This window comes from Leuresthes tenuis, unplaced genomic scaffold (genome assembly GCF_036924035.1).
Source record: "Leuresthes tenuis unplaced genomic scaffold, fLeuTen1.0.hap1 SCAF_14, whole genome shotgun sequence".
Lineage (NCBI taxonomy): Eukaryota > Metazoa > Chordata > Actinopteri > Atheriniformes > Atherinopsidae > Leuresthes > Leuresthes tenuis.
The window spans coordinates 26,803,368-26,818,576 of NW_027325368.1; the positions used below are offsets into that span (position 1 = coordinate 26,803,368).

At 43.3% G+C, this 15,209-nt stretch overlaps 1 protein-coding gene across 2 annotated transcripts in view; it reads right to left on the reverse strand.

Moving 5' to 3' along the window:
- The window catches only part of exoc3 (exocyst complex component 3), a 43,395-nt gene extending 30,372 nt beyond the window's left edge, over nucleotides 1-13,023 (reverse strand). The window contains exons 1-8 of one of the 2 annotated variants that reach the window (XM_072363062.1): nucleotides 12,894-13,023; nucleotides 12,134-12,311; nucleotides 11,651-11,870; nucleotides 11,353-11,525; nucleotides 10,442-10,654; nucleotides 3,059-3,237; nucleotides 2,818-2,934; nucleotides 120-237 (exon numbers count right to left, since the gene is read on the reverse strand). In XM_072363062.1, coding sequence (XP_072219163.1) covers nucleotides 120-237; nucleotides 2,818-2,934; nucleotides 3,059-3,237; nucleotides 10,442-10,654; nucleotides 11,353-11,525; nucleotides 11,651-11,870; nucleotides 12,134-12,277 — 1,164 coding nt within the window. In that variant the 5' untranslated portion in view covers nucleotides 12,278-12,311; nucleotides 12,894-13,023. Of the gene's footprint in view, nucleotides 1-119; nucleotides 238-2,817; nucleotides 2,935-3,058; nucleotides 3,238-10,441; nucleotides 10,655-11,352; nucleotides 11,526-11,650; nucleotides 11,871-12,133; nucleotides 12,312-12,528; nucleotides 12,766-12,893 lie in introns of those variants that run through there. The other variant, XM_072363063.1, reaches the window with a different exon arrangement.
- Between the last annotated feature and the right edge of the window lie 2,186 nt (nucleotides 13,024-15,209).

A 15,209-nucleotide genomic window follows, 5' to 3' on the forward strand; every position in this document is an offset into this window, starting at 1 on the left:
GCATGAGGAAACACCCAACAAGTCGAAATAAAATACAGGGAGGCACAATTCAACAAAGAGGGTAAATAATTTAAATAATGACATTCATGAGTGCTCCTTTCACTGTATGTGCTGCTTACTGTAAAAGTCTGGACATATTTGCTGAGCAGGTCATCCACCACATCCTTCGGCAGCAGAGGCTCCAGCAGATTGATGTCACATTCGGAAGAGAGATCTGGATGGCCCATCATCTCCACACTGAAACATTCAAAGATACCCAGATTTATTATCTATATATGGCTTCCATGTTTTTGTTCACTTGATCTTTACGAGCTAGCAACAGCAATAGTCTCTTCTAAACCATCAACTTGTATTTTAGACCCAATCCCAACCAGACTGTTCAAGGAGGTTTTCCCCTTAATCAATACTACCACATTGGATTTGATCAATCGGTTTTTGTTGACAGGATATGTACCTCAGACTTTTAAGGTTGCTGTAATTAAACCTTTACTTAAAAAACCTACTCTTGATTCAGAAGTGTTGGTTAATTATCGACCTATATCCAATCTCCCTTTTTTGTCTAAAATTCTTGAAAAAAATAGTTGCAGCTCAACTTTGTGATCATTTACATAGAAATAATCTGTTTAAAGAGTTTCAGTCAGGATTCAGAGTGCATCATAGCACAGAAACAGCACTGGTGAAAGTTACCAATGATCTCCTCTTAGACTCTGATAGCGGACTTGTTTCTGTGCTTGTCCTGTTGGATCTCAGTGCTGCATTTGATACGATCGATCACAGCATTGTTACAGAGACTTGAACATGTTATTGGGATTAAAGGAACTGCATTAGGCTGGTTAAAGTCATATTTATCTGATAGATTCTAGTTTGTTCTAGTAAATGAAGAATCTTCCTCACACATCAGAGTAAATCATGGAGTTCCTCAGAGTTCTGTGCTTGGACCGATTCTTTTCACTTCATACAAGCTTCCATTAGCATTAGGTAACTTTATTTAGGGAGAAATTGTCTAGTTATATAGTTACTCTAGATGGTATTTCCTTGGCTTCTAGTTCTACAGTGAGGAACCTTGGAGTTATTTTTGACCAGAATTTATCATTTGACAGACATATAAAACTGGTTTCTGGGAATGCCTTCTTTCACCTTCGTAATATTGCTAAAATCAGGAACATCCTGTCTCAGACTGATGTAGATAAAAACTAGTTCATGCATTTGTTACTTCAAGATTGGACTACTCTAATTCTTTATTATTGGGCTGTCCCACATATTCTCTGAAAAGCCTCCAGCTGATCCAAAATGCTGCAGCCAGAGTTCTGATGAGAACTAACAGGAGAGATCATGTTTCTCCAGTTTTAGCTTCTCTTCATTGGCTCCCTGTTAAATTCAGAATAGAATTTAAGGTTATTCTCCTCACGTATAAAGCTCTGAATGGTGAATGGACTGTATTTATATAGCATTTTTCTAGTTTAGTTGGCCACTCAAAGCGCTTTAACACTTCATGCCACATTCACTCACACACTCATACAGCAGAGTCTGAGTCCTAAGTACTACACAGTGCTTTCTTCTCTGAATTCACACACCGACGGACCCATCGGTAGGCAATGTGGGGTTCAGTGTCTTGCCAAAGGACACTTCGACGTATGGCCCAGGGAAGCCTGAACTCGGACCACCAACGTTTAGTTTGGCAGGCGACTTAAGGATCTCAGAGGTGGGTATTTTTTCCCAACAGAGCACTTTGCTCTCAAACTGCAGGTTTACTTGTGGTTCCCAGAGTTTCTAAAAGCAGAATGGGAGGCAGAGCCTTCAGTTATCAGGCCCCTCTCTGTGGAAACAGCTGCTAGTTTGGCTTCAGGAAGCAGACACCCTCTCTACCTTTAAGATCAGGCTGAAACTTTCCTTTCTGATGAAGCTTATAGTTAGGGATGGCTCAGGTGATCCTGAAACTTCCCATAGCTATGCTGCTATAAGCCTAGACTGCTGGGGGACCTCCCATGATGCACCTCTCCTCCCTCTGCTCTCTTTACTCTCCATGTACATATGACATCATTGTTGTCATTAACTTGTGTTTCTCTCTCTCAGCAGGTATCTCTGGCCTGGTGCTACGATGCTTGTTGTCCCCTCTTTCCTGTCCTCTCAGCCCCCAGCTGGTTGAGGCAATGGCCGCCCTTCCTGGTTCTGATGGAGGTTTCTTCCTGTTAAAAGGGAGTTTTTTTCTCTCCACAGTGCATGCTCAGAATGGGACACTGGATCAAAGAGAAGTTTTGGTGCTATCTATTGGTTTCCTTAGCTAGGCTACTTTCTTAAATTGGCTCTGTATGAATGAATTCAACTAATTTCAAATTTAATTAATTAGATTGGATGATGACTTTTTACAATGAACTGGATTCTAATTGGTTTGTATCTTTGAAGTGTCCTGAGATGATATTTGTATTTGGTGCTATAAAAGTAAAATTGAATTGAATTCCATCTACAGGTTCAAAATGAATTTAGTGCACATGTGATAACATGTTATGAGGTCACCCAAAACTTTTGATTAAATTAAATAAAACAAACATCAGTATCTCAAAGCCTCTAAACAACTGAGTGAATGGAAAGAGCATGGACTGGTGAATCCATATATACGTGCCCTATATAATTTCCTTTTGAGATAAATAAAGCATTTCTCAATACATTTCTTGTCATGGTAATTTGAGACTCTAAATTGACCACAAGAGTGAGTCTATGGGTCTTTGTCTGTCACAGTGTTATCCTCCCACCCCCAGGAACCTGAGCAGGATGAAGTTGGTAGAGAGAGTGGATGGATGGATGGATGGAAGGACAGACCTCTTATATGTATTGAGAACCCAAGTAAGTAATGACACAATCTCATTAGCCTCTAAGTCCTCAGAGGCCAGTTCTTTGACACGAGTGGACACAGCATTGTGGTAGAGGCTAAAAAATCTGCAACATAAACACAGAGACACGTATCATAAAAACATTCCTGATACTGGCAAAGTATTCTGTCAACTAGCGATATGAATGTAATGGACAAAAAAAGTGCTTCTATCATTCATGCATCCCTTGCCTGTTGAAGGTGTTGTAGTGTGGGGGGAAGCACTGCACCATGAGGTTCTTGACAACAACAAGGTCATCCAAAACATATTTCCTTGTTATTTCTAGAAGACGAACCAGCCACATTTTATCAGCCTCTTTGGTCACTGCCTGGGTACCCTCAATGCGGGTGCTGACGGTACCCTCCAACACCTTCAACAGAAACACACGAAAGACTTCAGCAATGGTCATCCAAAGTGAGACCAGAGGACTGAAACTGTCAGAATCCAAAATGAATCCAAAAATATATAAATGGCTAAATAATTTCAATTTAAATTTGAACTGCATTAATTGGATTTGATGAAGTGGACCGTATAATTGAAGTGCCTTGAGATGACATTTGTTGTGATTTGGCGCTTTATAAATAAACCTAATTAAATAAAGTTTATAGAATAAATGCAACTGAAATAAGTAACAAACTAATTTTTGCTAAAATGAATTAATAGAATCTGAAATACTTTTTTTGCTATCATTTTAAACTGACATTACACAAGCTAAACAACATATTTAGCAATTTATATATTTTTGTATCCATTTGGCGTTTGACAGTTTCAGTCCTTCACAGAGCCCAAGGTCTCTCAATGACAACAGTCAACATTAATCAGTCCCTCCAGGATTTTGCAATTATTTTTGTGATTTTTTGCAATCAAAATCAATGATTTTGTGGTGCTACTTTAAAAATATTTGCAAGGAATTTTACAATAATTTTCCCCTATGAAACAGCTTCCAAATTCTACCTATAGAAGGAAAAAGATGAGAGAGAAAAACAACAACAAGCACATATATTGGACACAAACATTTTTATTCTTTAAAGAACTTAAACAGCTTGATATCAGCAGACACTGACATAACCCATGTCCTGAACAGCTTTAAATTTTTCATTTGGTGATTCAGATACTGTCGTTTAGAGCCCGACTGATTTATCGGCGGGCCGATATTAGTATTATCGATTGTCCAAACTATCGGTATCGGCATTTATAAAGGCCGATAAATGCACATTTTTAAAAGAATGGACGAAACATCCTTCAACCATGTCATGAGTGTTGCCGTTGCATAGTTCTTCCACCAGAGGGCAAAACGTCCCTGTTGACAACTAAGCCACAAACCCTATAAACAGCTGATCCAGCCAGAGTCGGGCAGAGCAAACAGTTATGGTGAACTGTGTTCATGGTAAGTTGGCAACTGTCACGAGACACACATTGCTTGAATAACAATTAAAAGGACATCCCCATCAGTTCTGTAAACTCAAATAAGCATGACAGAATTCATGGCTACCATGTCCAGTAAGCCGAGAGTGAAACTAATTTTGCTCGTATGTTGTTGTTAGTTGACTGACTGTCGGTTTAACTCTTGGCAATGTGACTGAAGATGTATTTCTTTAATTGTATGACAGTCATAGCAATGAGACGTATCATCTCTCCCCGGCCGATTATTTGGAAAAACTATGTTTTACAATCATTTGCAGCAGCATATGATATTATTCATTGCTAAATTATGGCTTATCATAGACTAACCACAAAGCCAAGACTGTCAGTGGAAGACCGCTAACATTAATGAGCTTGGAAACCACAGAACTTATTCTGCCTTAATAAAGTAATGATTACTGTATTTATAACTAGCATATCTGTAGTTAGAGACATTGTAAAACGTAAGTTAGGAATGAGAGGAGTGAACATTTAGACAGAGAAAAAATATCGAAGAGCTTGTGCATAAAAGTTAGCTTTTCTTTACGTGTGCAGGCAGGCGCCAGGATTTTAATTTTGGATGGGCCAGAAGAATTTAGAATGGGCCACTATTTAATAGTAAAAATAATACTTCCTAACATCCATAGAGTTGGAAATGATCCCTGCACGACTCGTTTGTGTTTATATTACCTTCTGCGGTAGACGAGCTTTGACAGCGCCGCGCTCTCCCTCGTTAAAAGTGAACGTCGCTCCCCCAGCGGACCTCTCTCTTTCTCTCGCTCCACTGTCTCTCTCCTGTTACTACATGTGTTAAACCAAATGCACGAAAAGCCAAATCCAATCAGAAATGCATAGACCACTTCTTTTTAACTCGCATACATATTTATTTTTAATAAAGTAGCCCGATGTGTCTGTCGAGCCATACTGTACTTATCTGTACGCTAACAACGGATGAGCTCGCTCAGCCTTTTTCCATTTACTCGTCTTCTCTCCTGCCTGTAAGCTTGGCTAAAATGCCAAACATAAACTTTACAGAGAGTGACTTGCTGTGATTGATCCAGCGCCAGTAATGAGAGACGAGATACAGGAATCACACAGCATATGTTTAGTGTAAACAGGAAGTGAAGTACAGGCACGGTTACTGTGACAACCACAAACAGTACTGGTGCAGACTTCACACAGACTCAGTACACTGCCTCATATACTGCATATAGTTTATATTTTACCGTTGTTATTTATCAGAACTTTATTTTGAGAACCGTTATTGTTTTTTTTCAAAGGACTCTGAGTTTCATTTATTTAGTTTGTATTTCTATACATTTTAACTTTAATATATTTTGATGTTCTTCTGCTCTGTTGTGACAATAAAACAAGTTTTTTTTAACTGCACTATCCTATTATTTTAGTGAGGACTCATAAAAAAACACCTCATCTGACTCCTCTCAATGCGGAGGAGCAGCGGTTCTACTCCGAGCCCCTCCCGGATGACTGAGCTTCTCACCCTATCTCTAAGGAGAGCCCAGACACCCAGCGGAGGAAACCCATTTCGGCCGCTTGTATTCGCGATCTTGTTCTTTCGGTCACTACCCACAACTCGTGACCATAGGTGAGGATGGGAACGTAGATTGACCAGTAAATAGAGAGCTTCGCCTTCTGGCTCAGCTCCTTCTTCACAACGACGGGTCGGTGCAGAGCCCACAACACTGCAGACGCCACACCGATCCGCCCGTCAATCTCCCGCTCCATTCGTCCCTCACTCGTGAACAAGACCCCGAAATACTTGAACTCCTCCACTTGGGGAAGGATCTCATTCCCGAGAGCATTCCACCCTTTTCCGGCTGAGAACCATAGTCTCGGATTTGGAGGCGCTGATTCTCATCCCAGCCGCTTCACACTCTGCTGCGAATCGCTCCAGTGAGAGCTGAAGGTCACGGCCTGACGACGCTAACAGAACCACATCATCCGCAAAAACCAGAGACCCGATTCTGAGTTCGCCAAATCGGACACCCTCAACGCCCTGGCTCCGCCTAGAAATTCTGTCCATAAAAGTTAGGAACAGAATCGGTGACAAAGGGCAGCCCTGACGGAGTCCAACTCTCACCAGAAACGTATCCGACCTACTGCCGGCAATGCGGACCAAACTCTGGCACCGGTCATACAGAGACCGAACGGCCCCTATCAAGGGGTCTGGCACTCCATATTCCCGGAGCACCCCCCACAGGACTCCACGAGGGACACGGTCGAACGCTTTCTCCAAGTCCACAAAACACATGTAGACTGGTTGGGCGAACTCCCATGCACCCTCCAGGATCCTGCCGAGGGTATAGAGCTGGTCCACTGTTCCACGGCCAAGATAAAAGCCACACTGCACCTCCTGAATCCGAGGCTCGATTAGCCGACGGATTCTCCTCTCCAATACCCCCGAATAGACCTTACCAGGGAGGCTGAGGAGTGTGATACCCCTATAGTTGGAACACACCCTCCGGTCCCCCTTTTTAAAGAGGGGGACCACCACCCCAATCTGCCAGTCCAGAGGCACTGTCCCCGATGTCCACGCGATGCTGCAGAGGCGTGTCATCCAAGACAGCCCTACAACATCCAGAGCCTTGAGAAACTCAGGACGGACCTCATCCATCCCCGGGGCCTTGCCACCGAGGAGCTTTTTGACCACCTCGGCAACCTCAGCCCCAGAAATGGGAGGCCCCGTCTCCGAGCTCTCCGACTCTGCCTCTTCTGAGCACGTGTTGGTAGGATTGAGGAGTTCCTCGAAGTACTCCCCCCACCGACTCACAACATCCCTAGTTGAGGTCAGCAAAGCCCCGTCCCCACTGTACACAGTGTTGACTGTGAGCCGCTTCCCCCCCCTGAGACGCCGGATGGTGGACCAGAATCTCTTCGAGGCCGTCCGGAAATCGTTCTCCATGGTCTCACCGAACTCCTCCCAGGCCCGAGTTTTTGCCTCAGCAACCGCCGAAGCCGCAGCCCATCTGGCCTGCCGGTACCTATCAGCTGCTTCCAGGGTCCCACTGGCCAAAAAGGCCCGATAGGACTTCTTCTTCAGCTTGACGGCTTCCTTCACCACTGGTGTCCACCAGCAGGTTCGCGGGTTGCCGCCACGACAGGCACCGACCACCTTACGGCCACAACTCCGATCAGCTGCCTCTGCAATGGAGTCACGGAACATGGCCCATTCGGACTCAATGTCCCCCACCTCCCCCGGGATATGGTTGAAGCTCTGCCGGAGGTGCGAGTTAAAGCTCCTTCTGACGGGGGATTCTGACAAACGCTCCCAGAAGACCCTCACAATAGGTTTGGGCCTGCCAGGTCTGATCGGCATCCTCCCCCACCAGCGGAGCCAACTCACCACCAGGTGGTGATCAGTTGACAGCTCCGCCCCTCTCTTCACCCGAGTGTCCAGGACATACGGCCGCAAGTCCGATGATACAACCACAAAGTCGATCATCGAACTGCGGCCAAGGGTGTCCTGGTGCCAAGTGCACATATGGAGAACGAGGGAGTCTCCGGTAGGAGCATTCTCCAGAGACTCCAAAAAGGGTGGGTACTCTGAACTGCTGTTTGGCGCATAGGCACAAACAACAGTCAGGACCCGTCCCCCCACCCGAAGGCGGAGGGAGGCTACACTCTCGTTCACTGGGGTAAACCCCAATGTACTGGCACACAGCCGGTGGGCAATAAGTATGCCCACACCTGCTCTGCGCCTCTCACCACGGGCAACTCCAGAGTGGAAGAGAGTCCAACCCCTCCAACCCCGCGCACCAGCTCCGGCTCCTTCCCCATCAGAGAGGTGACATTCCACGTCCCAAGAGCTAGCTTCAGTAGCCGAGGATCAGACCGCCAAGGCCTCCGCCTTCGGCTGCTACCCAGCTCACATAGCACCCGACCCCCTTGGCGCCTCCCACGGGTGGTGAGCCTGTCGGAAGGGGGACCCACGTCATGATTTCGGGCTATGCCCGACCGAGCCCCATAGGCACAGGCCCGGCCACCAGGCGCCCGCTGCCGGGCCCCACCCCAGGGCCTGGCTCCGTGGGGAGGCCCCGGTGTCCCATATCCGGGCAAGGGATCACGAAGTCCAAATTTCTTACTCATCATAAGGAGTCTTTCGAGCTGTTCTTTGTCTGGTCCCTCATCTAGGATCTGTTTGCCTTGGGTGACCCTACCAGGGGCTTGAAACCCTGGGCAACATAGCTCCCAGACTCATTGGGGCACGCAAACTCCCCCACCACGATAAGGTGACAGCTCAGGGGGGAGCTGTCGTCCTTTCTTCTTGCGTTGTTTGGCATGTTGATGTTTGATTCCTTGTAAATGGTAGTCAATTATAGACTTCCTTCGGTGGTCTTTGGAAGTTTCTTATTGCAAGGTGTGCAAAATCATTTCCCCCCACTCATGGGGAACAGAGGGATACTGCTTTGCTCGGTCGTTTGCGCTTATGTATGACTGTAAATGTGACTTTTTGTTACTTGACATCAAGTAAAGCTGAAGCAGCCGGGTAGTACAAGTAAGTAAGTAATTTGCAATAATCTCACAATTATGCATTAATGCAAAAAAAATCCGGGGATCTGTTGAATTTGCGTAAATTTTTGTGATCGCAGAATTGCGAAAAACTGAAATGACATGAAATTAAATGTGAAAAACTGAATTAAGAAATACTTTTTTTTAATCCTAAAGAGAATTGTTCTCCCTTTGCAGTTAACGGCCTCTTGTATTATTCTGTCTTACAGCAGAGCTGAAGAAGCCTTTGACTGAGCATACTTTGTTGTTTCAACACTACATGACATGCAGCATTGTCCGTTATGTTCACCAATCAGCTCCTTGAGCGTCAGAGCAGTCCCCAACACCGAGCCAGTCTTCTTTGTCAGTTTGTTCAGTTTGTTTGAGTCTCTGGCTCTGATGCTGCAAAGCAGATTGTACTCTCCACCACAGACTTGGAGAAGATATGAAATATTTTGTAGCAGACATTGAGGGACCTTTGCTTCCTCAAGAGGTAAAATCTGCAGCTCAGTGTTACAATTCCAGTCCAGTCAAGTAAATAGCCTTCAAAGTCATTTTCAGTTTGGGCTTCTTCATAGGGTGTAAAGAATTTAAAACTTGACCAAATAAAAATAAAAAAGATAATCATTTAGACAGAAGTCTGAATGAGATAGCAGAAAGTCAAAGTCAACTCACCATGTTTGCAATACATTTTACTGAGGCAATAAAAACTGAGCTTTTCCATGTGGCCTACTCATTTTTTCCACTTTATTTTGCTGTTGTGAAGGCCAGAAGTCCAACCACAAAGCCGTAAAGTCTGCCCATCATTTAAAGGATTAACACTCCTTTGGAAACATCGCTTGAAGTGATGATAACACCGGGACTGAGGTCATCTTAAATGAAGTTATCTTTGCTGAACAGTAAAGTTGCTTTACAGCTGAAATCTGCCTGCTGCTGACATTATCAGGTGAGCACAAGGTCTTTGGATTTTATTATCTACCTGCACACGTGTTTGTGAGAGAGAGGGAGAAATCTGACCTGGATTAAAACCTGAACAGCTTAGAATACACACAGGACGTACATTACGGGGATCGGCCAATAACAACTGTTGCCCAGTCAGAGGACCATGCCTTCAGGGTCGCACTTGAAGGTGGGAAATTTGTGTGTCTGTCGGATTTAGTTTTACACATACACAAACACAAACTATTTTTAGAACTCCAAAAGTTTGTTCCACATGTGAACATCATTGTACAAGTGCAAAATCTTTCTGACACTTATTTGATCCCATAACAACATGGGCTGTGTTCACTTTGGTCGTCTGCTAATAACAAGCCACAAAGATGTTAAATTATGAGTAAAAGTGTAGAATACAACTCTAAACTAAAACAGATACAGTCATGTAGTTACGATAATTCCAAATCATGAAGCCAAACTTAAAAGGCCCCCGCTTGTAAAATTGGGTTCAAAACTTTGTCGGGTCACAGTCCCACAACTGGCGTTGTTTGATCAGAAATGGATGACGCACAGTGAACGGTGCAGCGTGGCTTTCACATCATATGTAGCGAATATAGATTTAAAAAACTCTACCTCATAAGATGTTAGCTCATTTCAAATTGCTCGACTCGTATACTTTTTAACTGATTGTTTAAGAAGTATGACCAGGACCCCTCTCTATTCTTACTGACCTCAAACATCTTGTCCTTCCACCGTTTGGGTCGCCCTGGTGGGATAAATCCAGTCTGTTTCTTTCGGTCAACCATCCGGCGATCAATCTTTTCCTCCCGTTCAATGATACGAACTACTGACACCAGCATTGTGGGGTCTCGACGAACTGTTACCATGGACCTCTGCAGTACCATCCATAACTGCTTGGCTAACTCATCCGATAAGGCTTGGACCTTGAAGAAGCACCGAAACGGATTGAAAAGCATTTCATGAAATGTTCTCTGCCAAGGCAATTGGGTCAAGATACAGCAAAAAATATATATATACAATAAATTTAATTGATTGCAAAGAGACTCAAAGGTTTCCAAAATCCAAGTGACATAAATGATCAACACGTGATTCACATCATGCACCTGCACCCAGAAGTGAAAGGAATGGTAAACTGAGGTAACTGCCAGGCGTCTGTCAGCAGAGGTGGCATACACACAGAAACTCTTATGGATGCTGTTGCAAATTATTATATTTTTAGATAATAAATCTCAGTATCGATTCGTTTCTGAGCATGGATTTTTTCTGACAACACTAATGCTTACTGTCATGTTTTCAAGGCATCATCACACACACAAGACAACAGGCACAAATGGAAGCACTGATTTCTTATGACCTGGGAAAAATGGGAAATTAAGAGCAAAGGCCTACAATTTACAAAGCTGTGCCACAGTAAATGTCTGTTTCTTTCTGTTGTTATAGAATACACTATTTAAGAGATGAGTACAATTCAATTATTATTAGAAAATTCAGTAAAGTTTTAAAAGCTAGAATCAGATCAGTTTAGGAGAGGAGTGTTTCACTGATGTGTCACACTCCAATCCTTCCCTCTCATGTTTGAAAACTCTCTTTTGACTCAAATCTGTTACTCTGTTAAACTTACATCTTCAAAGTAGATGGAGATGAGGTTCATGTCACTGGTGTTCTTGCTGTCCATACGGTACTGCTCATACATGAGGTCATCCCGAGAACACTCCAGCTCCATCAGCTTCCTGTGCGCCTGCAACAGCTCTGCCTGCTCGATCAGCTGCTGTGTCTCCACCACTATCTCTGGAACTGGAAACAAATGGACCAAAAGAACTGACATAGAGCAAAAGCTTTTTCAAGTTCCTTCAGTAAAACTATACTGACAGTAATGGGCATGACCACTGATATGTTAAGGATGGTTCAACTAAACTTACCAGAGAAAATATTTTTGAGGTTTTCCACAGCAGAGGCCAGCTGACTGTGTTGAACTACAGCATCCTTGACATCTTTTAGGTTCTCTATTGTGTTGATGCTCTGTCTCCAGTCTTTACTCACGTCAGCCAGTGAGCTCTGGATGTCTTTGACATCCAGCAGCGCACTGTGCAGCTGGGTCAGACCTGTGCGAACACCATCTAACTGGGACTGAATGGCCGCCTGCACAACATCAGGTATTGTAAGACAGATAAACGTGAATAACTGAAGTCATTTGCTGGCCGGCTTTCTTAGCAGTACTTTGTAGCTGTAATAAAGTACTTATAAAAGTATTTTTTTTAGCCAAAAAACAAAGCTTTTTTTAATTGATTATCTTGAAGATTTGGGTGGTAGACATTTAAAGAGACCTGACAGCACAGCTGTTCCAAAACAGCAGCCTGAATAATGAGAGCTGAACTTCTCTGAACTGACTGTGGAGGTCTTACCTTGAGCCTGGCCTCCACTGAGGCCTTTTTGCGGGCCTCCCTGCGTCTGTATTGCTCCACTTTGTCGAGCTGGTCCGACCTCTGCAGCATCCCAGCCACACGCTGCACTGCAGTGGCAACCGCCTCCCGACTCGTCTCCTCCATTGTTGTGCTCAGTTGTATCAAAAGTGTCCTAAGGCTTCATGTAAAATACAAGAGAGAACACACACACCGTTTTTTTTTTGTTTTTTTTTACACACCAAGCATGAATTAATACGTGGGGAATAAGAAATATTCTACTCAACATTTACTTACAAACGCACAGCAGCTAATTTCACTAAATAACATCGGTGCAACTGAAAAGGGATACATAGGACTGAAAACAGCAACATATCTCAAGTGGAACTCACACATACCTCTTTAATATTGGAAAACGCTTTAAAACTGTCTGTTTATGAAATGGCTCTTATTCCTCTCCTAACACATTAGTGGAGCTGAACTGTGCGCAGTAAAATGCTAAATTCCACCTGCTATGTTTTACACTCTTTAATGGCGTCCGTAGCTCCAGCACTTTAACGTCAGCACAGACAGTACTATATGAGGGAAAGCTTTTACAGCGCAGAACAACCTAACAGAATATTCGCACAAGTGCTTACTGATAAATTCATATAAATTCCAAGCTCGATCATTTGCAATAATGCTAAGCTAACCACGGAAAAGGCTAACATAAATCCAACGCCTGTTAAACAAACTCACTATAAAAACCCGAAAATATTCTGACCTCAGACACCAATGACATAAAGGTGACGATTAAAAAAATGCATGTATTAAAAAAAAAGAATGATATTTTAACTCCAGACGGCCTAATGATGCCGTGGTGCTACTTCCTCCTTCGAGCTCCGCCCAGTACCTGCTGCTGCTCGTCATTGACGTACATACGCAGCATCGACAGTGGAAGGCCGTGCCAAAAGCGCCGCCATCTTGGTACAGGGCTAGCAGAGGCAGCGGTGCTTGAATTCATGAAGGAAAGATGTACTCCTCAATCTTAAAGTAGTAATATTCACTGAATTTTTGACAGATTTCCAAACGCATTGATTTGTTAAAAACGTCACACATGTAGCTATGATACAGGGTGCTTGGATATTTTAAAATGCTGGTTTTCTTCCAGTGGACTTGCCTCGGCATTTCCCTGAAGCTGAACCCCATTCTAATGTTGTGATCATCTGCATGTAATAATTTTCAAACACGAGGGCACCAAGGCCCTGGTCATATTAAAACCTTTGTCGCATTTGTTCTCTCTTTAAATAAAGACCTGAATACACCTGAACGTCTGCTGGGTAGTTTTCGTTCTTTGTCTGTCTGTCTGACGTTTGACAAACAAACCTCGTGAAAATAGCTTGACAACTGAGTGATTTATGATCACTTTTATTGTGTAGAAATACCGTTCCTCCGTAGATGTAATGTAGGAGCGAGTGGCTCTGTACAAAGATGGCCGCCCTGTAGACACGCCCCTCTAGTGAGCGGCCAATACAGCGTCCATGTATATATGTCTATGCTGCTCGTAGCTTTCGTCTTCGTCTTCTTCTTCTACTACTACTATTTATTTACGGTGTTTGATAGTCGGTGTATGTGCATTACCTCCAACCTGTGCTTTGGAGTGTAAGCTTCAGAACCTATGGTGGAGGCCACTTGTGAGGTAAAAGAAATTATTTCAAAACTACAACAGAATGTGGTGTCGGCCAACATTGAATAGATTGATAAATTAGTGAGTGAGAGAGTAAGTAAATTAATCGTCTGAGAAACTGGACCTTTCCAGGGTGTACCCTGCCCCTCCATCCAAGGCTGGGATATCCTCCAACCAGCAATTTGCTTCCAAATTATTAACAGACAAATAGAAACTTTTGAAAGGATTCATAAATGCCAGAAAAATTGGAGAACTATTGAAAAATCTACTCTAATGCATATACATTTTCCAATAATCCAAACATTATCACACAAAACTTAATGCTTTTCTTGAGCAAAGATATACCTAATTTAAGCAAATTCTAATCTAACGCAGTTACTTGTTTTTTTGAATGTCACCACTAATGAACAGGGTTACAGCAAGAGAGTACAGTAGCTGAAAATACCTTTATGATTAAATGTACATCTATTACTACCCAGCTTCAACCTTAATCACAAAAGGTCACCACATGGATAAATATGATTTACTCTTTTAAAAATGAACTTTTAAATTAATTAAATTACAAATATGTAGTTCAAAGTTTGATAAAGTTTCAAACCTTGAAACATCCCGAGTGATAAATTTGTCCAGACAGGAAGAGGAAAATTATTTTTGCTAATTAGCCATCTTTTAATTTGGTTGTCTGGTGGTCATCTACCCCAAAGTGTCTCAACGATGACAGAACCATCATCCTAAGGTCTGTAGTCAATAAATGCTTTGAGAGGCTCATTCGACAGGAAATAAAAGTCTATCTCCCACAGAACCTGGACTCTCATCAGTTTGCTTGCAGGACAAATAGATCGACACAAGACGCCATTGCCACAGCCCTACACACAACACTCAGCCGCCTCAAATAGCAAGGTAATTACGTCAGAATGCTATTCGTAGATTGCGGTTCAGCGTTCAACACCATCATTCTTGGAATCCTGGTCAACAAGCTGATTAACATCAGTCTACCCCTCTCCACTTGTGCCTGGGGCAGAGATTTTCTGTCCAACCGCTCACAGGTGGTTAAAGTGGGAACTGCCAGGACTTCCGCTTCTGGCCAATGGAGGGAGCAGCAGGTTAATTATTAATTTTATACCAGACAGACGACAATAATCTTGTGACATATTGTGCCTTAGTGGCTTAACCTTTGAAATGGCAGCAAAAAAAGACACAAAGCAACATGGCAGAGGCTAAACAAGGGCCCGGGAAAGATTCTTCCATCTCTGTAAAGACACTATAGAGCGAACTACGATGTCTTCGGGATGACTTGTTATCTGCTATGAAAATAAACATAGTCTAGTTGGAAGGAGGGGTCCCAATGTCCCCAAGACAAACGTTTTTTAGGACCCTTAAGGTGTCTACTTAAGATTTTTTCTTGTTGCCCGA